Below are 25463 nucleotides of genomic sequence, written 5' to 3' on the forward strand. Positions count from 1 at the left end.
GCTCCTTTTTTACACTTCTCTGATAGTGAAGACAATGGATAGCTTCCAACAAAACCCAAGCTGCCCGCCTTTCAAATTCCCTGTAACTTCACTGTAAGAATGTGCTCCCGGCTTGTGAAGATCCTGGGAAAGACCCCTCCCTGGGACACCTGCAGCTGAAGGGCAGACCAGCCAGTAGCTCTCAGCACAGCCTCTGGGAGCTGGGAAACTTCTGTGTGAATTCCAGGTTCCTCCTCCCTCCTTATGCTTTTGCCACAGCTGCCATTTACTCGCTAGCACCCTAATAAAGGAACAGCCCCTCTATCTGGGGTGCCTTGTGCCATCAGAGGGCACCTGGCCCTTTCCCCCCTTTAAAGAAGTAAAATAAACGCCCTCTCTCTGCTCCTGTCTCTTCTCTCCCTTGTGAATCCTTTCGCAGCCGCGTCACCAGCCATAACCCTGACAGTGACGTGGGAAACTCCCCCAGGAAGGGCTGTCCCTGTGGGAGGAGGTGCGGGGACCCGGGGCTGCCCCCTCGCTCCTGCCCCGCCCTCCCTCCCTCTGACCCCGCACAGGCCTGGCCGCCGGGCTCGGCCCCGCCCCCATCGCGGAGCCGCTCAGCTCAGGCTCTGGCCCCGCCCACCCGCAGGGAGGCGCATGCGCAGTTCCTTGCAGACGCGGAAGCGGCCGTGGAGGGGAAGGTGGCGGTTCCCCCTGAGGAGGGTGTTTGTCTTTAAAGCTGACGCTCCCCGTCCCCCTCCCCGCAGGGAAGGCTGAGGGCGCTGCGGGCGCTGAAGTCCTTGTTGGGGTCCCCGCCCCGGAGCCTCTCAGCGGTGAGTCCGCGCCCCGGGAGGCTGCGCGGTGCGGGCGCCACGTTCCTTTGGGAGGAAACGGAGGCCCCGGCCCGGGGTCTCTCCGCCTGTGGCTGTGGCCACCGCCTGCCGCGCGGTTTTCCCGCTGAAAACCGTTCCGGGGCCGCCGGTCCTCCCCGCGGGGCTGAGAGTCTGGGTCAGGGGCTTCCCGCCCTTTGGGGCCCTCCTCCCGCCCGGCGCTTCCCGCCCAAAGAGCCCGGGTGGCTCCCGGCCTGGGGTTCTGCACCCCCCTCCTAGGCCCACCCCCATTGAATAAGGGGTCTGCCTGCCCGGGGAGCACAGTGTCCACGGTGGGGGCTCAGGGGGGAGGACGCGGTGTCCCTTGAAGAGGCGACCTGCCCGCAGGGAGGGGCTTTGTGGGCGCGGTGACTGCGGGGGGCGGGGACCCAGGCTGGGGGGTGAGGAGAGGGAGTGAGAGACAGACACGTGGGCGGGAGGGAGGGCAGCGAGGGGTCCACAGAGAGGGGCCCATAGGGGTGTCGGGGGGAGACAGAGACAGATCCACAGACAGAAATACATAGTAGTGGGAGGAGGGGAACCCTAATTTGAATGAGAGGGAGCTGATGGGGTGTGGATGGTTAAGTTGTGGTATTTCGGCTTGTGTGTTGATATGGTTAATTTAACAACTGAGGTATTGAAGCAGATTTGACAGAGAATTATAAATCTCCAGTTTACAAGGTTTGCCAAATGTATACTTATTTGCTTCCATTTGCAAACCTTATTCACACGGAGGGAGAGACTGGTATGTTCCTGATGGGCCCCTTGTCCTTTGCTGGGATGGCAAGAAGGAGGTGACCTGGGAAAGGAATGACTGAGTCTGCCCCCACAGGATGCTTTGTAAGGAATGTTAGAAGGACCAATCTTTTCTTCTCTCCCATGGATTTCTGACATTTTATTCATGTTAATAGTCATTAACTGCTGAAATAAGCATTGGTGGCATCTCACAAGCAGCTCTCTTATCATTCTTTTCTTAATATAAGGTAGTCTCCACATTTTCACATCTTTAAACCTAGATATCATTACATTAAAAAAAAAATCACCACCCTAATTGTTTTTGTGGGGGTTTTTGTTTGTTTGTTTCTTTGTTTTTCTTCTTGCACCGTTCCAGAGGTACTGCAATGCCACCTTGATGCGTGTATAGAGCATCGGCCTGCAGACTGAAGTGTCCCAGGTTTGATTCTGGTCAAGGGCATGTACCTTGGTTGCGGGCACATCCCCAGATTAGCTCTATAATAAAGCAGGATTTAGGACTAAGCACTCCTGGGCATGTGACCTACTCTGATACATGGCATAGTCAAGTAGAATTCAGAAGAATATATGGACTCAGAGCAGCTGTACTGTGACACATCACACTACCAGAGGTCTCAGGCGTGCTGGGACTGATGCTTTACCCAGCGCTACTGAAATCAGCTCTGCGGGAGCCTCGCAGGCCTCAGGCGTGAACTGGTTAAAGGTGGCATAGGATGGGCCTCAGTGCAGGCTTTTTTGGGGGGAAGAAGGGGTGCTCTGTTGCATTTGGTGTTTCAGGAAATCAGCACGTGCTCTGGTTGCTATAGGAGTTTGCGGAAGTCTTTGGAAGGACAGACACATGAAGACAGAATAAAACACCTCACATGTAGGAGCTCAATGTTTCTGAGTCTCTCCTGTGACAAATGCAGGATGGGGTGGCATTTTCCTCATTTCCAGGTTCTTCTCACTGTGGGTGTGAGGGGAGCTGATGAACAGGCTGTGCAGACGCCTTTGAAGATCCATTCTGTGACTCCTCAACATATTGTCTCCTGAGAAAACATCCCAGGACCAGGATCAGTAGCCGGGACCAGATGGCTGCTTCTCAGGTAAAAGATGTGTCCTGGGTCAGAGACTATATTTGCTTTTCCACTGATATCTTTGGATTTATTTCTCTACTGTTGATGTTTTGCCTTGCTAGGTTCTTTTCCTTTCCTTATTTCTTTCCTATTTTCTGGTGATAGTCAATGTCAGCAGTTGCTATATTTCCCTCTCTTGTTCTTTTTTTTCTTTTTAAATATATTTTATTGATTTTTACAGAGAGGACGGAAGAAGGATAGAGAGTTAGAAACACCGATGAGAGAGAAACATGGATCCGCTGCCTCCTGCACACCTCCTATTGGGGATGTGCCCGCAACCAAGGTACATGCCCTTGACCCGAATCAAACCTGGGACCCTTCAGTCTGCAGGCCGATGCTCTATCCACTGAGCCAAACCGGTCAGGGCATCCCTCTCTTGTTCTTGAAGTATATTTTTATTGATTGCTAAAAGGAAGAGAGAGAGAGTGGAGGATAGTAGCATGAATGATGAGAGAATCATTGATTGGCTGCATTCTGCACACCCCACATTGGGATCAATCTGGCAACCTGGGTATTTGTCCTGACCAGTGACCTTTTGGTTAATGGGTCAATGCTCAACCACTGAGGCACTGGACCAGGCAGATGACCTTGTTCTAAGATTTCCCATAGTAAGTTTTCAAATAGGATTGTGGCTTCTATATGTTCTATTCCATGAGAATTGTAAATTTCTTTAACATATTGTATTCAGGAAACGTATTTATACGTTTTACGTATTTATATGTTCTACCAGTGTAGTAGAGCGCGGGACACGTATTAATACGTTTTTTATAGACTAGCGGTAGAATGCGGGTAACGTATAAATACGTAAACTAAAGTTACCGTAATTTTACTGAACGTTGCCATTTGCGCAAAAAATTAGCAAAAATGGCCCGCACCACCTGTTAGCACGCAATAAAAACTACCCGCAAACAATGTAAGCAGACCCCTTGAGATCAAAGTTATATATATTAATTTTTCCTGTGTTTTCATTTTCCGTGTATTCAGACATATGGCACGTGATCCGGTAACATTGGTATCACAAGTAAAAAGTGAGCTTGTAATACAAGTGGAAACAGAGGCCCCATCTCAAAATGTGGATCAGCATCTGTATTTTTCAGAAAACTGCAGTCGTTTTTTGTGTTACACTTGAAGTGCTTATATTTCAGATTCATCTTGACATTTCCTGCTGAGAAATATACACTACTGACCCTTAATGATGCAAACACAGCACTGAGAAGTCCATATACCTGTGTCCACGCCTTAATTTTAAATTTATTTTCCTGCCGAAACCGGTTTGGCTCAGTGGATAGAGCGTCGGCTTGCGGACTGAAGGGTCCCAGGTTCGATTCCGGTCAAGGGCATGTACCTGGGTTGCGGGCACATCCCCAGTAGGAGATGTGCAGGAGGCAGCTGATCAATGTTTCTCTCTCATCGATGTTTCTAACTCTCTATCTCTCTCCCTTCCTCTATGTAAAAAATCAATAAAATATATAAATAAATAAATAAATAAATAAATAAATTTATTTTCCTGAAAAGCGAAATCTGTACCACGGATTGTTGGACATGTGTCATCCTCATTTGTCAGTGTTCGAAAACATATCAGACAATGTTACGAGGGCAAAGTGATCTTATTGGATGATTCAAGATACACCCCTAGGTCCAAACCTCTTCTCCTAACACTGCTTTCGTATTGAGTGACATTATGAACTCTTCTGGTGGATTCTTGGTAAATGAATCTTTTCTTTCAGGGACCATTGACCTTCAGGGATGTGGCCATAGATTTCTCTCAGGAGGAGTGGGAATGCCTGGACCCAGCTCAGCGGAAATTGTACCTGGATGTGATGTTGGAGAACTACAGCAACCTGGCCTCCGTGGGTGAGGATGAGTTCTTTCCTGAATTCCTATGCAGGGGTTTTGTTCCTTTTATTATTTTAACTAGAGGCCCGGTACACGAATTTGTGCAACAGTGGGGTCCCTTGGCCTGTCTTGCATGATCAGGCCGAAACGGGCTCTCTGACATCCCCCAAGAGACCCCGTATTGCAAGATGGCACAGGCCCGCCTAGGGACCCAACTGGTGCATGAACGGGGCCAGTGATAGACGTGGGAGGTTGACTAGACGGGAGGGACCGCGGGAGTGCTCCAGGGTGTGTCTGCCCCTCTTGCTCAGTCCAGATCAGCTGGACCGCAGCAGCAAGGTAACGTACTGGTCAGAGTGTCTGCCCCCTGGTGGTCAGTGCATGTCATAGCGAGCAGTTGAACTGCCTTAGCATTATCATTAACATAGTATGCTTTGTTTTTGTTTTTTTAATTTTTATTTAATACATTTTATTGATTTTTTACAGAGAGGAAGGAAGAGGGATAGAGAGTTAGAAACATCGATGAGAGAGAAACATCGATCAGCTGCCTCCTGCACACTCCCCACTGGGGATGTGCCCTCAACCAAGGTACATGCCCTTGACTGGAATCGAACCCGAGATCCTTGAATCCGCAGGCTGATGCTCTATCCACTGAGCCAAACCAGTTACAGCTAGTACGCTTTGATTGGTTGAACGGCCAACTGGTCGACCAGACACTTAGCATATTAGGCTTTTATTGTATAGGATATCTTTAGGGGGCTTCTGCTTTCTAGGGTAGATTCTTACTCTCTGTGTTGTATATCTGATCTCTCAAAACTTCCATCTTGCAGAAATCTCTCATTATGTATTAAACCACTACTTTCTCATTTGCTTTAAAAGGAAGGCTTACTTGTAACTACCTTTTTTTTTTTTAATAACGTGGACTACATTAGATTACTCACCTGAGGGAAATCCTGTAGTATCTGGCTCGTTGTGACTTGTGTGCCTCAGTGAAAAAGTGTCATCAATGTTTTTCTTTGTGGTACCAGGTAATAATACCTCTTTTTATTTTTTAGCAAGATAATATTGCATCACATATATACAGTAACTTTTTTTTAAAACGTATTTTATTGATTTTTTATAGAGAGGAAGGGAGAGGGATAGAGAGTTAGAAACATGGATGAGAGAGAAACATCGATCAGCTGCCTCCTGTGCACCCCCCACTGGGGATGCACCTGTAACCAAGGTACATGCCCTTGACTGGAATCGAACCTGGGACCCTTCAGTCCTCAGGCCGACGCTCTATCCACTGAGCCAAACTGGTCAGGGTTACAGTAACTTTTATTCATTCATTCAACTATCCATGGACATTTGAGTTGCTTCCATCAAATGTAGGCTCTTCTGAATAACATTGTAATGGATGCAGGTGTGTAAATGTCTCTTGCAGATCCTCCGTGAATATTTTTCCATATATACTTAGAAGTAGTATGGCAGCCAGCAGTATTTTATACTTTATAGTATACAAATCATGCACCTTCTACATGAAATAAACTAATTATTTCATTTCTCTTTATGCTGTTATTCATGTAATTACACACTTAATTTGTTATTTTGTACTAATTTCTGGTACGGTACAGGAACACAGTTAACTTTGAGGGTTGGCTTTATATACCATGTTTTGTGAAATTCATTGGATTTACATATATATATATTTTTTAATATGTTTTATTGATTTTTTACAGAGATGAAGGTGGAGGGATAGAGAGTTAGAAACACCGATGAGAGAGAAACATCAATCAGCTGCCTCCAGCACACCTCCTACTGGGGATGTGCCCGCAACCAAGGTACATGCCCTTGACTGGAATCAAACCTGGGACCTTTGAGTCCGAAGGCCGACGCACTATCCACTGAGCCAAACCGGTTAGGGCTACATATATTTTTAGAAATGTGATTTGCAATACACAATTCTGTCACCCTTTAACAGAGATCATTTTATTACAGTATTTTCTATTTTTGTTGTGACCATGGGAGCTACTTAAAATATTTTTTTAAATATATTTCTTTATTGATTTAAGAGAGGAGAGAGAGGGAGGAAGAGATAGAAACATCAATGATGAGAGTGTCATTGATTGGCTGCCTTCTGCATGGCCCCTGCTGGGGACCAAGCCCACAGCCTGGGCATGTGCCCTTGTCTGGAATCGAACCTGGGACCTTTCAGTCCGCAGGCCGACACTCTATCCACTGCACCAAACTGGCTAGGGCTACTTAAAATATTTTAAGGCTATAACAATATACTTTAAACTCAGTATGCCAATTGCATACAAAACTGTGCTACTTGCCATCTCTTCCCTTGTACCCACTAAAGTTATTGATATCACATATTCTTTTAGTTGTATGTCTTATAGCAGAGATTTAAGATTTCATTCCTTTTATTTATTTTTAAAATATTTTTCTAGAAGTCATTTTTTCATATGCTTTTACAATTGTATTCTGGGATTGATGATATTTTTTTTTTTCTGTTCTCATATTTATGTTGTATTCTACTTAGAATTCAGTGAGCTGCTTGTATTTCAATGTCTCTTTCTCCAATTGTCCTGATCTTCAACTGTTAATTTTTTTGTATAAGCTGCCCAATCCTTTTCACTATTCTGTCTTTATGGAGTCCCCTTCTAGGTTGCTTTGTTAGTGTCTTAGGAGTCCCTTGGGTTCCCTTCATATTTTCACATATTTGCTAGCTTCCCTGAATCAAAATTTTTAATGAATTATGTACAAATTCTTTGATTTTTTATTTTTATTTTTTAAATACTCTTTATTGATTTCAGAGAGGAAAGGACGGGGAGAGATAGAAACATCAATGAAGAGAGAGAATCCTCGATCAGCTGCATCCTGGACGATTGGGGATTGAGCCTTTAACCAGGCCTGGGCCACGACCTGGAACCAAACCGTGACCTCTTGGTTCATAGGTCGAAGCTCAATCACTGAGCTACTCCTGCCAGGCCGATTCTTTGATTTTTCAAGTTGATAACGTCTTTCATTGATGATTCCACTGTACTTTTTATTTAAAATTCTTTTATTTTATTGATTTTTTTATAGAGAGGAAGGTAGAGGGATAGAGAGTTAGAAACATCGATCAGCTGCCTCCTGCACACCTCCTAATGGGGATGTGCCCACAATCAAGGTACATGCCCTTGACTGGAATCGAACCTGGGACCTTTCAGTCCGCAGCCGATGCTCTATCCACTGAGCCAAACCGGTTAGGGCTCTTCAGTACTTTTTAATTTGGGTATTATGTTTTTCAATTTCCCATTTCCGTGTGGTGTTTGTAAAATACTTTATTTCTCATTGTATTTTTTATTTTGGTTATAATATTTTGGTGATTTTATATAGTTGTCTTTTTTTTTTTAGGTTTTGGTTTTAAGATACACATTTTGCATTTTTCTTCAGGGAATTAATATATTTCCATTAATGTATTGCCCGTTTGATGACATTTATTTTGTGTTTCTGATGGGCTCCTTTTCTCTTTCTTTGCATGACTTGATATCTGTTGAGATTCAGGAATTGTAAATAAGCAGGCTTTTGAGTATGCTTTCTATAGGAGGAAACAAATAATAACCATCTGTGGAACAAAGTGTACTTTGGGTCTGTGAATGATCCACGTCCTGCGTGGTTCAGGGTTCGGGCTCTGGAGAAGGGCAGCGTGAAAATGACAGAGATGAGACAGGAAATAATAATTTGGAAATTGGGGGGCCAGGCCGGACCCCAACTCTAGTGGGAGGACTCCACTTGTGCTCAGGACTTGCCATCCTTCTATTCAGTTTGGGATACTCCTATAGCCCTTAGGCAGGCAATTTCCAGTAATAGACTATCTCATCAGTAAGGATTTACATGACTATCTGGTCTGGAAGTTACTTCAGCTACCATTGTCTCAACAAAACAGTTCGTGCAAAGCTCTGACCTTAGCCAAGGCTTAAGGGTCACCAGCATTTCAGGCTCCTTGTGCACACCTCTCTGCTAGTGAAGACAATAGGCGGCTTCCCACACGGTCAACACTCTTTTCAGGATCTGTATTCTTGGTTCAGTTGTATGTTTCATTTCCAAGTTAGAAATGTTCTCTGTTTCTTTCTCAGGCCCACGGTATCTTTTCAGGCTTTATATCCATCTTCAGTACCACAGTCTTTGTGGTGCTCGAACAATTTCTCATTTTTTATTTGTAGCAGCCGCTACGGGGCACTCACCGTGTACCGCCAATTCTGTTCACAGTCTGTATCATTCACAACAGACACTTGTTATGCAAGGTGCTTCTAAACAAGGAGATCATTGAACATGTACTTCCCTCACTTCTCTCTCTCTCTCTCTCTCTCTCTCTCTCTCTCTCTCTCTCTCTCTCTCTCTCTCAGAAACTGGGAGATGGGATTGTTTTGATAATGTTGCCATTGTGCGGCAGGCTGTTTGAGCAGGTATCATTGGCAAATGTAAGCAATACTTTGTTCCTGTTTGATGGGACTTTTCCTCATTGTACCTATCTTGAGCTTTCTTTGAATCCTTCACTGGCTCTTGGAGTACTCAAAAATGTCATTTGGTCTATACTTGCTGGTAATTTCAAAGTGTACTCATCTGATTGTCAAAACTGAAAATTTGCCCTGACCGGTTTGGCTCAGTGAATAGAGCGTCGGCCTGCGGACTGAGGGGTCCCAGGTTCGATTCCGGTCAAGGCCATGTACCTTGGTTGCGGGCACATCCCCAGTAGGGGGTGTGCAGGAGGCAGCTGATCGATGTTTCTCTCTCATCCATGTTTCTACCTCTCTATCCCTCTCCCTTTCTCTCTGTAAAAAATCAATAAAATATATTTTAAAAAAACCCAAAACTAAAAATTTGTTTTTTTTCAGCTATGTCATCTGAAGATGACCAGGCCTTTTTCCTAAAGCCCGGAATTCAAGATTTATTCTCTGAAATTATTCTGGTAAGATATAAAAGGTGTGGTTTTGACAATGTACACTTAATGAAAGCCTAGGAATTTGACAAAGAATGTGATGAGAAGAGAATGTTAGTATAAACTGAACTTACCTGGAACGGTTATGCATAATACAATTCTTGTTAACTAAAGAGGTCAAGTGTACTATGCATTTGGGAAACCTCCCACTTTAAACTCAGTTACATTGGCAGATCAGTGTGTTTCCACACCTGATGGTTGAAAACAGCTTTTTGCTGTTATGTATCCTTAGAAAGGAAATCTGGAAAACTAGGAGCTAACACAGTCTGTGGTGTGAATAATGATTAGAATTGTTTAAAATGTAGGGTGGGATTAAACTTTAAGTCATTCATTTATAAAATTTAGATATTTCTAATGTTCCTATAAAATTAAAAACTGCTCAATTTGCCAATCTTAGTACTTTGAAATATATATATTTTTTATTGATTTCAGAAAGGAAAGGAGAGGGAGAGAGAGAAACATCAATTATGAGAGACAGCCCTAGCTGGTTTGGTTCAGTGGATAGAGTGTTGGCCTGTGGACTGAAAGGTCTGAAGTTCGATTCAAGTCAAGCACATATGCCTGGGTTGCGGGCTCAGTCCTCAGTAGGGGACGTGCAGGAGGCAGCAAAACAATGTTTCTCTCTCCTTTTTGATGTTTCTGTATCTCTTCCTCTTCCTTCCTCTCTGAAATCAATAAAAACTTATTTAAAAAAAATAATGAGAGAAAATCATTGATTGGCTGCCTCCTACATGTCTCTTTTTGGACCTAACCTGAAACCCGGGCATGTGCCCTGATGGGAAATCGAACCATGATCTGTTTCATACATCAATGCTCAACTACTTAGCTCTGCTGGCTGGATAATTTGGCAATGTTTTTTTTAAAATTATTTTTTATTGATTTTTTAAGGAGAGGAAGGGAGAGGGATAGAGAGTTAGAAACATCGATGAGAGAGAAACATCAATCAGCTGCCTCCTGCACACCCCCAACTGGGTATGCGCCTGCAACCTAAGCACATGCCCTTGACGGGAATCGAACCTGGGACCCCTCAGTCCGCAGGCTGACGCTCTATCCACTGAGCCAAACCAGTTAGGGCATTTTGGCAATGTTTTAAACAAGGATTCATTATTCTTCCTCAGACAATTTTATTTTTATGTTTTGTCTATAATCTCAATAAATTTACAATGCTTTTTTAAACGACTTTCATAGTTTAATGAGTATCACAAAATAGTTCTTAGGCAACAATTGTACATGTTTCTTGAACTTGTAACTGTCACTAAAGGCCTTTCTATCTCCCATTATCACCAGAGTACAGATAATGAAGATGCAAGTTATCAATGGAACGAACATTGGAAAAACTTTAAGCAAGAGTCATTTCTTAATAATCAACTGAGAATTGATTTAGCAGAGGACCATTATAAAAGAGGAAAAGTCTTTGGCCAAATGTCCAATCACCATATGGGTCAGTTATTTGATATTGTGGAAAAGACACACAAAGGAAGTAGACGTGTCAAATGTTTTCAGGAATCTTCAAATTACACTGAACAAGAGAATATTCAGGCTGGGGAGCAGGCTTACACAGGTAATTCATGTGGTAGAATCATCAGTCAAATAATCAGCCTAAATAGACGGAAAGAAATCCGTAGTGGAGAAAAACATTATAAATGTAAAGATTCTATTCAGACATCCAGTTGGCCTTCAGGTTGTACTCCAAATGAAAGAATTCAGAATGGAGAGAAGCCTTACAAATGTACAGCATGTGGCAAAGCCTTTAAATGTCATTTAACTCTTACTGTACATGAGGGAAGAATTCATACTAGGGCAAAACTTGACAAACTCATGGAAAATGGAAAAGGCTTTAGTCAGTCCTCAAAACATACTCAACATCATAGAAATCTTAGAGAACAAAAGCCTTACAAATGTTCAGAATGTGGCAAAGCCTTTAGCCAACCCTCAAAACTTATTGTTCATCAGAGAATTCACACTGGAGAGAAACCTTACAAATGCAGAGAATGTGGCAAAGCCTTTAACCAGTCCTCCTCCCGTAATCATCATCAGAGTATTCATACTGGACAGAAGCCTTATAAATGTACAGAATGTGGCAAAGCCTTTACCCAGTCCTCAACTCTTCTGCTTCATCAGAGAATTCACACTGGAGAGAAACCTTACAAATGTAGAGAATGTGGCAAATTCTTTAGCAGATCCTCATACCTTACTACCCATCAGAGAATTCACACTGAAAAGAAGCCTCATAAATGTAGAGAATGTGGCAAAGCCTTTATCAGCCGTACATATCTTATTAAACATAACCGTATTCATACTGGAGAGAAGCCTTATAAATGTACAGAATGTGGCAAAGCATTCAGGGAGTCCGCAAACCTTAATAAACATCAGAGAGTTCATACTGGAGAGAAGCCTTATAAGTGTACAGAATGTGGCAAAGCCTTTAACCAGACCTCAGCCCTTATGATTCATCAGAGAATTCACACTGGAGAGAAACCTTACAAATGTAGAGAATGTGGTAAACCCTTTAGGAGCTCCTCAAACCTTACTGCACATCAGAGAACTCACACTGGAGAGAAGCCTTACACATGTAGAGAATGTGGCAAAGCCTTTAGCCATCCCTCAAACCTTGGTTATCATCAGAGAGTTCACACTGGAGAGAAGCCTTATGAATGTAGAGAATGTGGGAAAGCCTTTAGCAAGTCCTCATCCCTTATTAATCATCAGAGAGTTCACACTGGAAAGAAACCTTATACCAGGTAATTGTAGAGAATGTGGCAAATCTTTTGGCAGCTCCTCAGGCCTTGGTAAGCATCAGAGAGTTCATTCTGGAGAGAAGCCTTTTCTATATCAATATAGAAAATATAACACAGTTTTTCATCAGTGTTCCTGCCTTACTGCACAGCAGAGTTCATACTTGAGAGAAGATGTGAGGAGTGTTGTAAGTCCTTTACCAGCTCTGAGAAGTTACTGAACATCCCAGAACTCATACTGGAAAGAAGCCTTATGAATGTGAAAAATGTAGAAAAGCCTTTAAAAGCCATTCATGTCTTACTGTACCTGAGAGACTTCATACTAAAGAGAGTCCTTAAAAATGTAGAGCAATCCTGACCGGTTTGGCTCAGTGGATAGAGCGTCGGCCTGCGGACTCAAGGGTCCCAGGTTCGATTCCGGTCAAGGGCATGTACCTTGGTTGCGGGCACGTCCCCAGTGGGGAGTGTGCAGGAGGCAGCTGATCAATGTTTCTCTCTCATCGATGTTTCTAACTCTCTATCCTTCTCCCTTCCTCTCTTTAAAAAATCAATAAAATATATTTAAAAAAACAAACGTAGAGCATGTGCAAGATCTTGTACCCACAGCTCAAAATGTACCGAATAACAGAAATTTCTATAGTGGAGGGAAGCCTTACACTAAAAAATCTGAGAAAGCCTTTAACCTGAGGTCTAACCTACTCAACAGTTTAGGAATCATTCTAAAGAGAAAGAGCATAATACAAAGTTTTCATCCAAAGATTTAACCATGATTTATCATTGAGAGTGATAAAATAAGGTCTTACAAATTATGAGGTATATGTCAAAGTGTCTACGTTTATATGTCATACAACATCTGATAATTATTACTGGATAGAAGCCCAACAGTTACAAAGAATGTGACAAAGATTACTCAGTATGCAAACCTTACCCGACATCAGCATTCATACTGGAGAGAATCAATACAAATGTAAAAAATTTCCTAACATCTTTAATCAGCATCCATAGCTAATTCCTCACATTGGCATTCATTCTAGCAGGAAACCTTAAAACTGAAGAATGTGGGAAATCATATAGTTGGACTGACTGCCTCGGTCAATATTAGGGATTGTAATTAGTAGGAATTCTACATTCATGATATAGGAGAGAGGACTTTTGTTCAAAATATATAGTTTACAAAAGTCCAAGGAATTTTTTCCTAAAGTGACTTTAAAATGTAAAACCGTCACCCAAGTATGTAACTGATTATGAATTTTAAAGTATCACTGAATGCACACTAGATAGGTAGCCAACATGCGTTTCAGGTATTGCTCTACATCAGAAAGTTTATCACACAGTGTACTCCCAACTTTAAATATAATTAGGTAATATTTCTATACTTGAATATATCAAAAGAATTAATGTTTCCATATGTACAATTCTTTAGAGTGTTACATATTTAAAACTGAAATCATTTCAGGTATTTGGAAAAGGAAATATTAATGTGATTCTGTTCCCATATCACTTGATACTGCTATATGTTATTCCTGGTGTATGAGTGAATTCATGGGGTTGATTGTTTCTGCCTTAGAGATCTGTGAGCTGTTTTATATTATATGGACTTCACTTATGCACATTTTTCATGGAATATTGGATACATTGTAAGGTGCACATTTTATTCTATTAGAGATGTACACTATTGAATGAATCTTTTAAGATAGTTATTGAGTTTTATAAATGATGTCATCAAAGTTACTTCCTTTTCTGTGCCAATGTGTTCAGATGAAAACTTCATGAGGGCATGTCCATTTGTGGTTTTGATGTTTAGGTGAACGGAAGTACACTCAAGACAGTGCTGTCTGTGTCATAGGTTTTCCATAATTAAGAGGAATGTTGCAATAGCAGTGACATTGTTGTACCCAGGATTCAGAATTAGCACAAACTCTACATGTAGAGAGAGGACACCTTTCCCAGGCTACACTGCTAGCTGAATTCACAAAAATTAATTCTATTTCTTTCATTTCCCATTTTTTAAATTAAATCTTTATTGTTCAGATTATTACATTTGTTCCTCTTTTTTCCCCCCCATAACTCCCCTCCTCCCAGTTCCCGCCCCACCCTCCGCCCTCACTCCCCACCCACTGTCCTCATCCATAGGTGCACGATTTTTGTCCAGTCTCTTCCCGCATCTCCCACACCCCTTTCCCCCCCAAGAATAGTCAGTCCATTCCCTTTCTATGTCCCTGATTCTATTATAATCACCAGTTCATTCTGTTCATCAGATTATTTATTCACTTGATTCTTAGATTCACTTGTTGATAGATGCATATTTGTTGTTCATAAATTGTATCTTTACCTTTTTCTTCCTCTTCCTCTTCTTAAAGGATACCTTTCAGCATTTCATATAATACTGGTTTGGTGGTGATGAACTCCTTTAGCTTTTCCTTATCTGTGAAGCTCTTTATCTGACCTTCAATTCTGAATGATAGCTTTGCTGGATAAAGTAATCTTGGTTGTAGGTTCTTGGTATTCATCACTTTGAATATTTCTTGCCACTCCCTTCTGGCCTGCAAAGTTTCTGTTGAGAAATCAGCTGACAGTCGTATGGGTATTCCCTTGTAGGTAACTGAGTTTCTTTCTCTTGCTGTTTTTAAGATTCTCTCTTTATCTTTTGCTCTTGGCATTTTAATTATGATGTGTCTTGGTGTGGACCTCTTTGGATTCCTTTTGTTTGGGGTTCTCAGCGCTTCTTGGACCTGTAAGTCCATTTCTTTCACCAGGTGGGGGAAGTTTTCTGTCATTATTTCTTCAAATAGGTTTTCAATATCTTGCTCTCTCTCATCTTCTGGCACCCCTATAATTCTGATGTTGGTACGCTTGAAGCTGTCCCAGAGGCTCCTTACACTATCCTCGCATTTTTGGATTCTTTTTTCATTTTGCTTTTCCGGTTGGGTGTTTTTTGCTTCCTCGCATTTCAAATCATTGACTTGATTCTTGCGCTCCTCTGGTCTGCTGTCGGGAGTCTGTATAATATTCGTTATTTCAGTCCGTGTATGCTTAATTTCTAGTTGGTTCCCCAATATAAGATCGAGGGTCTCATTAGTTTTCTTGTAGATCTCATTAAGTTTATCGGCGGCTTCTAAACAGTTCTTGAGAGACCTTAAAAGTGTGGTTCTGAACTCTATATCTTCCATTGACAATTTTGTCCTGTTTCTTTGTCTCCGCATCTTGTTATGCTTCCTTGGTGCACCCCCTAGTGGTCTTTGTTCGCAGTCTTATAGTTAAACCTTGTTGTAGCTAATACCAGGGAGGGTTTGACCTCCAGGCCAAGTGGTTATGAGAATCAGCTGTGTCAGCAGTGAGAGAACTTCTGTCCTCTAGGGAGGTGCTAATCTCGTGTTTGCCTGAGGCTATCCGGCAAATGCCTGTGTGCAGGGCTTGGGCGGGGCGGGTCGCACGGGATCAACAGGGTGGGGTGGAGAGAGCAGTTATGGCGGCTCTCAGTCCTGTCCCCAGGGGCTCTGCCTCTCTGAGTCCCAGCACCCGCTGCAAACCTCGGAGAGAAAGCTGCACTCACTCTGACCGAAGCCAGACAGTCCCGCTTCTCCCGTTTGAGTCTGGGTCCCTAAAGACTCGCCTGTATCTGGAGCTCAGAGTCTGCGACTCCCTCCCTATTGAAAACGCCAACCGCGCCCTCCGCCGCCAGCCCGCTCCGCACACTCCGCACCTCAGAATTTGACTTCAGCACTGCGCCTCCTCTGAGTGTCCGTATGCGTTTCTCTTTCCTCCTAGTTGTAGGACTTCCACTCAGCCAGCGTTCCTGTGGTTCTGGGTGATGTCCCTTCCGTCTTTTAGTTTCACTTTTGAAGTAGTTGTTCAAAGCAGCAAACTTCGGCGTTAACCTATGCCGCCATCTTGGTTCTCCTTCTCATTTCCCATTTCTTGTTCCTCTCTGCTTTTTCACTCTGTCTCCTAGGCTGCCATTCTTTTTTTTTTTTTTTAAACATATTTTTATAGATCTCAGAGAGGAAGAAATAGGGAGATAGAAACATCCATGATGAGAGAGAATCATGGATCGGCTGCCTCCTGCAAGCCCCCTGGGGATGGAGCCCGAAACCTGGGCATGTGCCCTTGACCAGAATCGAACCTGGGAACTTTCAGTTCGCAGGCCGACGCTCTATCCACTGAGCCAAACTGGCTAGGGCACTGCCATTCTTTTTGTACTGCTATGACCACAGCATATCAAGCTCTTCCTGTCCCACATCACCCCCTCAAGCTCCTGTAGCTTCTGCTCAGTTGTTTGGTATTCACTAATGCAGTGATTGACATCAGAATTTGGTGAATATTTTGCTTTATTTTTATGAAGTAGATAGCCTATCATTCAATTCTCATGCTGACATCTATAGTTTTCAATATGAATATGAATTTTCGGAGTACCACAAATTGGCATCTGTGTACTTTGTAATTGGAATGATTTTTCTTGTCCTGATTTTCATTGGAAACCTTAAGCATTTCTCAGTGTTATCCCGTTAACTTCTTTATTGGAGTGGGTTTAGCCCATGTTAAACAGATTTTATTCTCACTTTCCTGAATGTAGCCTTATGTTAGTCATTCTTTCTAGAGGAACGCGAGACCATGGCAGGGCCCTAGCTGAACAAGGTTTTTTTTTTTTTTTTTTTTTTTTTTATTGTTCAAAACAAATTTATTCTCAGAATGCACAAAAAGCACAGGTTGAGGCTACCGTGGGAGGCTTCCCTCCCCCTGCTGCCACCTCCCCCTCCTCTCTGCCCGGGAGAACACAGTTGAAGGAAGAAACATGCAATCACAAACAATGAGTAACTCTAAAGACAAAAGGTTTGGTCCAAAAGAACTCAACATGATTAATCCAATTAGGTGAAGAGCTTCACTGAGTAGGATTAAGATATTGCAGATGTAGTGTTTCACAGCGTGGCTCTTCAGTGCACCAGGGGGGCCTGCTTGAGGGAGATGAGGACAGAGCGCATGCGGGAGACGTCTTTGGCCTGCTTGCTGGACTTAGGGTTAAAGTCACACAGCCGGGCCACCCGTTCCCACTCAGTGCCTGGGGATGACTCGTCAATGTCATTTACAAAGGCTTCTTCTGCTGCCCTGTTGTTTGCTTTTGTTTTTTGTAACTGCTCATCCTGCCTCGCATACCACTCTTCCAGCTCCTTTATTGCTTTTTCTTTCCACTCTGCTTCTTGCTTCCGAGAGTTGGCATCAAGGGCTTCCAAGCGTTCCATTTGCTCTTCTCTCCATTTACGGATACTTTCAGGCTCTGATTGCAATCGATCCACTTGTGAAATAGCTGCGTAACTGTCTGTCGGACCATTACTCTCCTGGTAGTATTCGCCATTCATCACTCCATCAACACCATCCGGACTCCCCGGCGGCTCGCCGTGCGGCTGGGGCCCAGGGGCGCCGCCGTCGAGGATGGCGAAGGCCTCGTCGTTCTCGATGCCCGCAATCTCGCTCTCCTGCTGCGCCAAGAAGGCCGCGGCCGGGTCTTCTTCGCCGGCCACCCCGTTCCCCAGAGCGGGGCCGCCGGGAGTGCCGGCAGGGGCGCCGAACGGATCAAGTTCAGCCATGGCGGGCAGTTCAACGGCACAGACACCGACGCTGAGAGACACACCAACAAACCCACCGACACCGCGCCCGGCAGCAGCCTCTGTCTGAACAAGGTTTTTTTGTGAGAAGGAGGTACAGAGAATAATAAATGCTTACTGTTCAAAAATCACATTCATGATACATTTTAACACTAATTATGTCATTTAAAACCCCTCTTTTAACCTTAGTCCTATCTCTGAACTTTGCATTTTGTTAACAGTTATTAATACTTTTGAGTCAGAACACCCTAATTCTATTCTGTAACCTCAGATGCATTCATAAAATCAGGCAAAGGTGTTTCTTCTATCATTTTGGGGTGTGTGTGTGTGTGTGTGTGTGTTTTCTTTTGGTTGTTTTTTCCATAGGTTCCTGCACATTTGTGTACATTAATACATCACTGCACTTGTAGTCTCTTATTTCCTGGTTTGTGTAGAGCTCTCAGGGCATCCAGATGGGGCCCCTAAGCTGTCCTTACTGACCGTCCTGGCTGATAGTCCAGAGCCTACTTGCAGGCTCTAGTCCATGTGTGAATAGACACCCCTTCTCAACGTGAGCACCTCACCAAAACCTGTGGCCAAGTTGCATGTTACTGCTTCATGAAGAGACGTGTGGTAAGGAGGTTAATTTCTTTATTTGAACATAAAAGGAAACAGGAAATCTAGCTTTCAAGTTTTTAGTGGCATCATTTAAACCCAAAATAATTTTAAACTTGAAATAACCTAATATTCATTATTCTGTTTTCTGTGGAAATTCTGAAGATTGTGGTGGTTGAGTTTTTATCAAGCTGATCACATCTGTATGTATGTATGTTCCACAGATATTTCTAAAAGCTTATTTTCAATGGAGGGACTCCTGGTTTTCTGAGAAATAGTATGAGTTTTTAAAAAATTTAAAGTATTTTATCTTAGTATTAAGATTTTATTATTTTATCTTTTTTTAAAATTTAAACAAAATTTTATTGAATGCAGAGAGGAAGGGAGACAGTGAGCGAGAATGAAACATCAATGGTGAGAATCATGGATCCCCTGCCTCCTTCATACCCCATGCTGGGATGGAGCCCTCAACCGGGGCATGCGCCCTGAACCAGGAAGGGAACCCCGTCTTCTGGTTCATAGTCCTATGCTCAACCACTGAGCCATGTCATCTGGGCAGGTTTTATTATTTTTTATTATTATTCTTTTTAAAAATATATTTTATTGATTTTTTACAGAGGAGAAGGGGGAGGGATAGAGAGTTAGAAACATCGATGAGAGAGGAACATCGACCAGCTGCCCCCTGCACACCTCCTACTGGGGATGTGCCTGCAACCAAGGTACATGTCCTTGACCGGAATCGAACCTGGGACCTTTCAGTCAGCAAGACGACGCTCTTTCCACTGAGCCAAACCGGTTTGGCTATTTTTAATAATTAAATGCTTATGCTGAGATAGATTGAAAGTCTGGAAGATACATTGCTTTTGGACCAAAAAAAAAAAAAGCTCCCAGGACTCAGCTTACTCCCACTCATGCCTACTCACTACGCAGAGAATGTCCTCCTGTTTGTCTATCGATGGAATCTTTTTCAATGAAACATACTTCACATTAGATGCTCACTAACACATTTTGTGGTAAAAATTGTGGTTATAAAGGGATATGTAATTATTGGATATTTGATCAATGGTTTTACTTCTTTTTATGCTTACATTACAGAGAATGTGCCACGATACAAACTGTTGCAGAATTAATGACATTCCTTTCTTGTTATTTATTTGTGACCCCTGGATGTGCCCCAATCTGGGCTTGAACCCACAATCCTGGCACATTGGGATGACGTTCCACCAGCTAAGTTACTCCTTGGCCACGACAAAATTAATGAATCTTTTTGTTGTTGTGAATCCTCACCTGAGGCCATTTTTCATTGATTTTTAGAAAGAGTGAAAGGAAGGGGGACAGACACAGAGAGAGAAACGTCTTTGTTGGAGAGACACATCGATTGGTAGCCTCCTGCAAGGGCCTGTAAGGTAGGTATGTCCCTTTACCGGAATCAAAGCCAGGACTCTCAGTCCACGCGCCAATGCTGTATCCAGTGAGCGACACCTGCTAGCGCCAGAATTAATGATTCTTGAGCTAAAAATATGTCCCAGTGTCTTCTTCAGTGTATATATTTGGCAGGTTTGTTACCCATACATGACGGGTCATTCAGAAATAGAAAACAAAACAAGAAATGGATTCGGGAGTCAGGGAGTGGTCAAATGGGCTATGATCTTATATATGCTAAGTGTCCGACCGTTCTTTCGACCAGTCGCTATGATGTGCACTGACCACCAAGGGGCAGACACTCTGACTGGTAGATTAGCTTGGTGCTGGGGTCTGGCCGATCGGGCCTGGACAAGATGGGCCAGACACGCCCTTTAGCCCTCCCGAGGTCTCTCTCAGGCCCCGATTGTGCATTGGTGGGGTCCTTCGATCTGACCTGCACCCTCTCACAATTCGAGACCCCTCAGGGGATGTAGAAGAGCTGGTTTCAGCCTGATCCCCGCAGGCCAGGCCTGCCTTGCTTGGTGGATGAGCATTGACCTATCAACCAGAGGTCAGGTTAGATTCCTGGTCAGGGCACATGCCCTGGCTTTCCCCTTCAATCCCCAATAGAGGGCATGTAGGAGTTAGTGGAACATTGATTCTCTCTCATCATTGATGTTTCTTTCCCCCTCTCTTAAATCAATAACATATTAAAAAAATAAAGTTTCTCTTTAAAATCCTTATCCAAGGATATTTCCATTGATCTTACAGAGAATGGGAGGGATAGTGGGTAGAGAGAAAGAAACTGATATGAAAGAGACACCAATTGGTTGCCTCCCTCAGGCACACAGGGCAGGCTGGAGATCAAACCTTCCACCCAGGTACCAGACCTGACTGGGAATGAAATCTGTGGCCTTCTGGTGGGAGGGATGACACTCTAACCCACTGAACCACACATGCTGAGCTGTACTAGTAGATTCTCTTTGAAGGGACATGCAATAAATTTGATGTTACATTATATTACATATGACTGACAAATATATCACGATGTAAAGAAGTTTATCTCAAAGGTCTTTCTAACCGTGTCCCGTTTAGCTCATTTGTTTGGATGTAGTGCCCTCCACCAAAAGGTTGCAGGTTTGATTCCTGGTTCCACAAATGCCAGATCGGGGGTGTGATTCCAAATATCAGGGCACGTTAAGGAGGCAACCAATTTATGTTTGTCTTGCACATGGCTGTTTTTCTCCATCTCTGCCTTCCTCTCTAAATTCAGTTTTTTAAGGAACTTAAAATATCTTCAAAGAAGGTATTTTCCAGCTCCCTGCTGCCCTAGACAGCTGCCCTGCCAGCTGCGCAGCAGAGAAGGGCTCGGCCACCCCAGAATTACGTGCAATGATGAATTTTGGTTGATTTAAGCCATTAAACTTTGGATGTTTTATTTCACAACAAAGACTAGTTGTAAGAGAAAAGAGGTCCTGAGATTTAGGTGCTCCCTATTAAAAACCTAATGCATGTGACATGGCCTTGGGACTGGCTAGTGGATAGGGGCTGGAAGGAGACTTGTTAGTGGATGCTGCAAGCGAAGGAATAACATGGAAGTCAGGAAGGTCGGAAAATGGTGTGTTTTTTTGTGTGTTTTTTTTTTTTGGGGGGGGGGAAATCATGTTTTGATCTAGGGAAAAACCTTTTGCCAATAGCACATGAAGCAGAAGAACCACCTGGCTAACCCATAGACTCATAAGAAATACTGAAGTTTTGTTGCATTAAGAGAATCCGTTTTGGGGTGGTTTTATATAACACATAATGAACTTGAATCGCTCTTAAGGACTGAATTGTGTCCCCTCACAATGGATATTTTGAAGGCCTAACTCCCAATATGTCTGTATTTGGAGATAGGGGGTTTAGGGAGGTCATTAAGGTTATATGAGGTCACAAGAGTGTGGTCCTATTCTGATAGAAGTGGGATCCTCATAAAAGGAGATAGAATACCCTGTCTGTACATATTCTTGAAATTTTATTTGGATAATATTATCAAGGAAGGATAGTCAATGACTTTTTCTGAGGTAAATCAGCAATGTTTATTTTTGATATGTTTATTTTGGAGTAAGTGTTATATTCAAATTCTTGATGAAATAATAACGTGTGTAGTGAAAAAACAGTATTCAAGGTAATTTAATTCAAGTGTTGGACACAACATTTATTTTAGTAATGCAGTTTATAACAAGTTTCTTTAAAAGGTTTATTTTTAAGCAATGCTATTGTCCTAAATGATCATATATCTTAGTCATCCAAGTCTCATATCCCAGGTCGTGTCCCTCTGAAACACTCTGGAACTCGGCCATGTTGAGTCTTGGTCTCCGTAGAGAATCAGGAAGTCAGCAAGAAAGGCTGCTGGTGTGAGTATGAAATTGCACATCTACCCAGGGAGAGTTGTGGTTTCACCTTCTAGTTCTTCATCCTCACACAGACCATTGCAACTCTTTGTTTAATGAAAGTGCTTACATGAATTCCAATTGCAGTCATGTTCTTGGTTCAAGCCCCTCCCCTCCTCCAGCCCCTCACTGAGATCTCAGTTCCTACAGAGTTACTTCAGCCTCATAACCAATATCTGCCTGCATGGCTTGGGGGGTGGGGCAGGGGAGAGGAATTAAGTCCTGACATAACCATTTTCAACTGTTAGTTTCCAACACACGAGTGCTTTCATAATATATTTGAAGCTAACTGTGAGTCACTGACTTCCAAACTTCACCATTGGGAATGGAGAAGAATGTTCCCAAGCAGACATCACTACCAGAGGGCGTTTCATTCCATTATCAATTTTAAGGAGGAAATCCACAGGAATGTCTGAAAGTTGGAGATCACTTTATATATCTATATCTATATATCTATATCTATATCTATATCTATATCTATATCTATATCTATATCTATATCTATATCTATATCTATATCTATATCTATATCTACAGTGGGGCCTTGACTTACGAGTTTAATTCGTTCTGAGACCAAGCTTGTTAAGGAGCTCGTTAACTCAAATTACTCTGTCAACTCAAAGCAAAAAATCGGCCAAGAGACAGCTGGTATCTCAAAAAACTCATTAGTCGGGACACTCGTAAGTCAAGGCCCCACTGTATATCTATATCTATATCTATATCTATATCTATATCTATATCTATATCTATATCTATATCTATATCTATATCTATATCTATATCTATCTATATCTATCTATATCTATATCTATATCTATATCTATATCTATATCTATATTTTTGTTTTGTTTTGTTTTGTTTTCAGAGAGGAAGGAAGAGGGAGAGAGAGATAGAAACATGCATGATGAGAGAGAATCATGGATCGGCTGCCTCCTGCAAGTCCCCCACTGGGGATCAAGCCCACAAATCGGGCATGTGCCCTTGACTGGAATCGAACCCGGGACCCTTGAGTCCGTAGGCCGACACTCCATCCACTGAGCCGAACTGGTTAGGGCCAGACAGACTATCTTAAAGGTCAGTAAATATTAGTTAAGATTTACTCTGAGACTATTTGGTCAGGAAATTGCTTGAGCTACTATTGTCTCCACTAAACAGCCTGTGCATAGGTATGGCCCTTGCTAGGCCTCAAGGTTCACCAGCATTCTGCACTCCTTGTTTACACTTCTCTGATAGTGAAGACAATGGGTAGCTTCCAACACTTGGTCTTGCTTTTTAAAATGTTTTTCACTGTCAAAAAATGAATCTTCCAGCTTTCCTATATTTGAAGTCTTTTGCCTCTCCTGAATATCTTTTGCTTAAATTACAGTCAAAATTTCATTGACTAGGTAATCAATTTATTGTGTAGAACACTTGGATATATTAAGGAATGTCTTCTAGTTTATTTGTATCTGCTTTCTTTAGCATTGTTGTGTCATTTTCACTGTACAACTCGTTCACCGTCTTTGTAGAATGGATCGTCTCTATGTGTTTATCTGTTTATTATATGTGGTGTGTATTTTGGCTTCGGGTGGCAATACTAAGGGGTGATATTTTATTGGTCTAAAGCAATTAAATACATAGTTTAAACATAATCCTTTTTGTGGGTAGAGCTCAGGAGATCTATCTCAGTGCTGCGGCCGCGGGAGCAACGCTGTGAGTACACTCCAGCGAACAGACTTCCTTGGCACACCAGGAAGTGGCAACGCCCACCTGATAAATCTCCAAGAGCCACCTACTCTTAGCCCCGACCCTCATGCCCATTGAATAACAGCAAGCATGTCCCTATTGCATTGACTGCTTACCCCTTTATATATGGCTGTACTTCCTCAATAAAGTTAGATCTGTGTCTCTGAACCTGGTCTCCGGAGTTGTGCATGCAGGACACCCCAGCGCATTGGACTCCGTCGTCCTCACCCCCGAGGGACCCCCTGTCACACCTTTTGTCTGGCTTACTCTAAATTATAGCTTTCTAAACAGGTCATATCTTTAAAGTAAATAAAGTTTTATAACACTGAAATGAATACCTATATTTATGAAAATACTGGAAAAATAATAAAAATAAACAAAAAATGGTGATGGGTTTAAGTAAACTGATAATAGTTATTATTCTTATAACTCTGTTTTTTTATTTTATTGATTTTTTACAGAGAGGAAGGGAGAGGGATAGAGAGTTAAAAACATTGATGAGAGAGAAACATCAATCAGCCGCCTCCTGCACACCTCCCACTGGGGATGTGCCCACAACCAAGGTACATGCCCTTGACCGGAATCGAACCCGGACCTTTCAGTCCACAGGCTGACGCTCTATCCACTGAGCCAAACCGGTTTCGGCATAACTCTGTTTTAAATATTGTTGATTTTAAATTGTTTTGTTTCCCAAATGTAAGGAAAACTAACAGGCGACATTCTATATTAATATCAACTTCCATTTAACTAGGTTATCGGGACTACTAAAGTCAAAATATTCATTAAAAATGCTTTTCCAGATCACAGACTTCACAGATCACAACTTACAACTAGAAAATTGTAGCCCTTAAAAAATACGTAAATTAAAATGTTTCCCACTTGATGGATAGTACCTTATCTCATCAGGAACCTAACCATGAATGGATATCTAGGTTTCTCTCTGACACCCCCATCCACCTGCTTCCTTAAGTCAAGCTGCCTCTCCCTTCAGTTGGGGAGACAGGGAGGGGCTGAGAGAGCTGGCTGCCCTTCCCCTCCCCCTCCTCACTGAGGGTTTAAGGATCCAGGCAAATCACAGGCAGAAAGTTTCTGGTTTCAAACCCAACCTGCCCGCCTTTTGAATTCTCTGTAACTTCACTAAGAATGTGTTCCCGGATTGTGAAGATCCTGGGAAAGACCCCTCCCTGGGACACCTGCAGCTGAAGGGCAGACCAGCCAGTAGCTCTAAGCACAGCCTCTGGGAGCTGGGAAACTTCTGTGTGAATTCCAGGTTCCTCCTCCCTCCTTATGCTTTTGCCACAGCTGCCATTTACTCGCTAGTACCCTAATAAAGGAACAGCCCCTCTATCTGGGGTGCCTTGTGCCATCAGAGGGCACCTGGCCCTTTCCCCCCTTTAAAGAAGTAAAATAAACGCCCTCCCTCTGCTCCTGTCTCTTCTCTCCCTTGTGAAT

General features: G+C 42.8%; 2 protein-coding genes across 2 annotated transcripts; one reads left to right on the top strand and one right to left on the bottom strand.

The window, feature by feature from the left end:
* Positions 1 to 639: 639 nt before the first annotated feature.
* Positions 640 to 12407, top strand: LOC118649212 (zinc finger protein OZF-like). The gene is made up of 5 exons (XM_036296095.1): positions 640 to 812; positions 2538 to 2686; positions 4444 to 4570; positions 9418 to 9491; positions 10809 to 12407. The coding sequence occupies exons 2-5, from the start codon at positions 2672 to 2674 to the stop codon at positions 12264 to 12266; spliced, it is 1674 nt and encodes a 557-aa protein (XP_036151988.1). The 5' UTR covers positions 640 to 812; positions 2538 to 2671; the 3' UTR covers positions 12267 to 12407.
* A 4586-nt stretch (positions 12408 to 16993) lies between these two features.
* On the bottom strand, positions 16994 to 17902 carry LOC118649234 (clathrin light chain A-like). The gene has a single exon (XM_036296128.1). It carries the CDS (start codon positions 17836 to 17838, stop codon positions 17188 to 17190), a length of 651 nt encoding a protein of 216 aa, XP_036152021.1. The 5' UTR covers positions 17839 to 17902; the 3' UTR covers positions 16994 to 17187.
* Positions 17903 to 25463: the final 7561 nt, after the last annotated feature.

This window comes from Myotis myotis, unplaced genomic scaffold (genome assembly GCF_014108235.1).
Source record: "Myotis myotis isolate mMyoMyo1 unplaced genomic scaffold, mMyoMyo1.p scaffold_m19_p_28, whole genome shotgun sequence".
NCBI lineage: Eukaryota > Metazoa > Chordata > Mammalia > Chiroptera > Vespertilionidae > Myotis > Myotis myotis.

What these genes read in the sequence shown, in the direction of transcription:
- LOC118649212 (XM_036296095.1), top strand. An exon ending in CAGCAACCTGGCCTCCGTGG is followed by an intron (nt 4,571 to 9,417) that starts GTGAGGATGAGT and finishes GTTTTTTTTCAG; the next exon opens with CTATGTCATCTGAAGATGAC. An exon ending in TATTCTCTGAAATTATTCTG is followed by an intron (nt 9,492 to 10,808) that starts GTAAGATATAAA and finishes CATTATCACCAG; the next exon opens with AGTACAGATAATGAAGATGC.
- LOC118649234 (XM_036296128.1), bottom strand. Translation starts at nt 17,838, where the DNA reads ATGGCTGAACTTGATCCGTTCGGCGCCCCTGCCGGCACTCCCGGCGGC.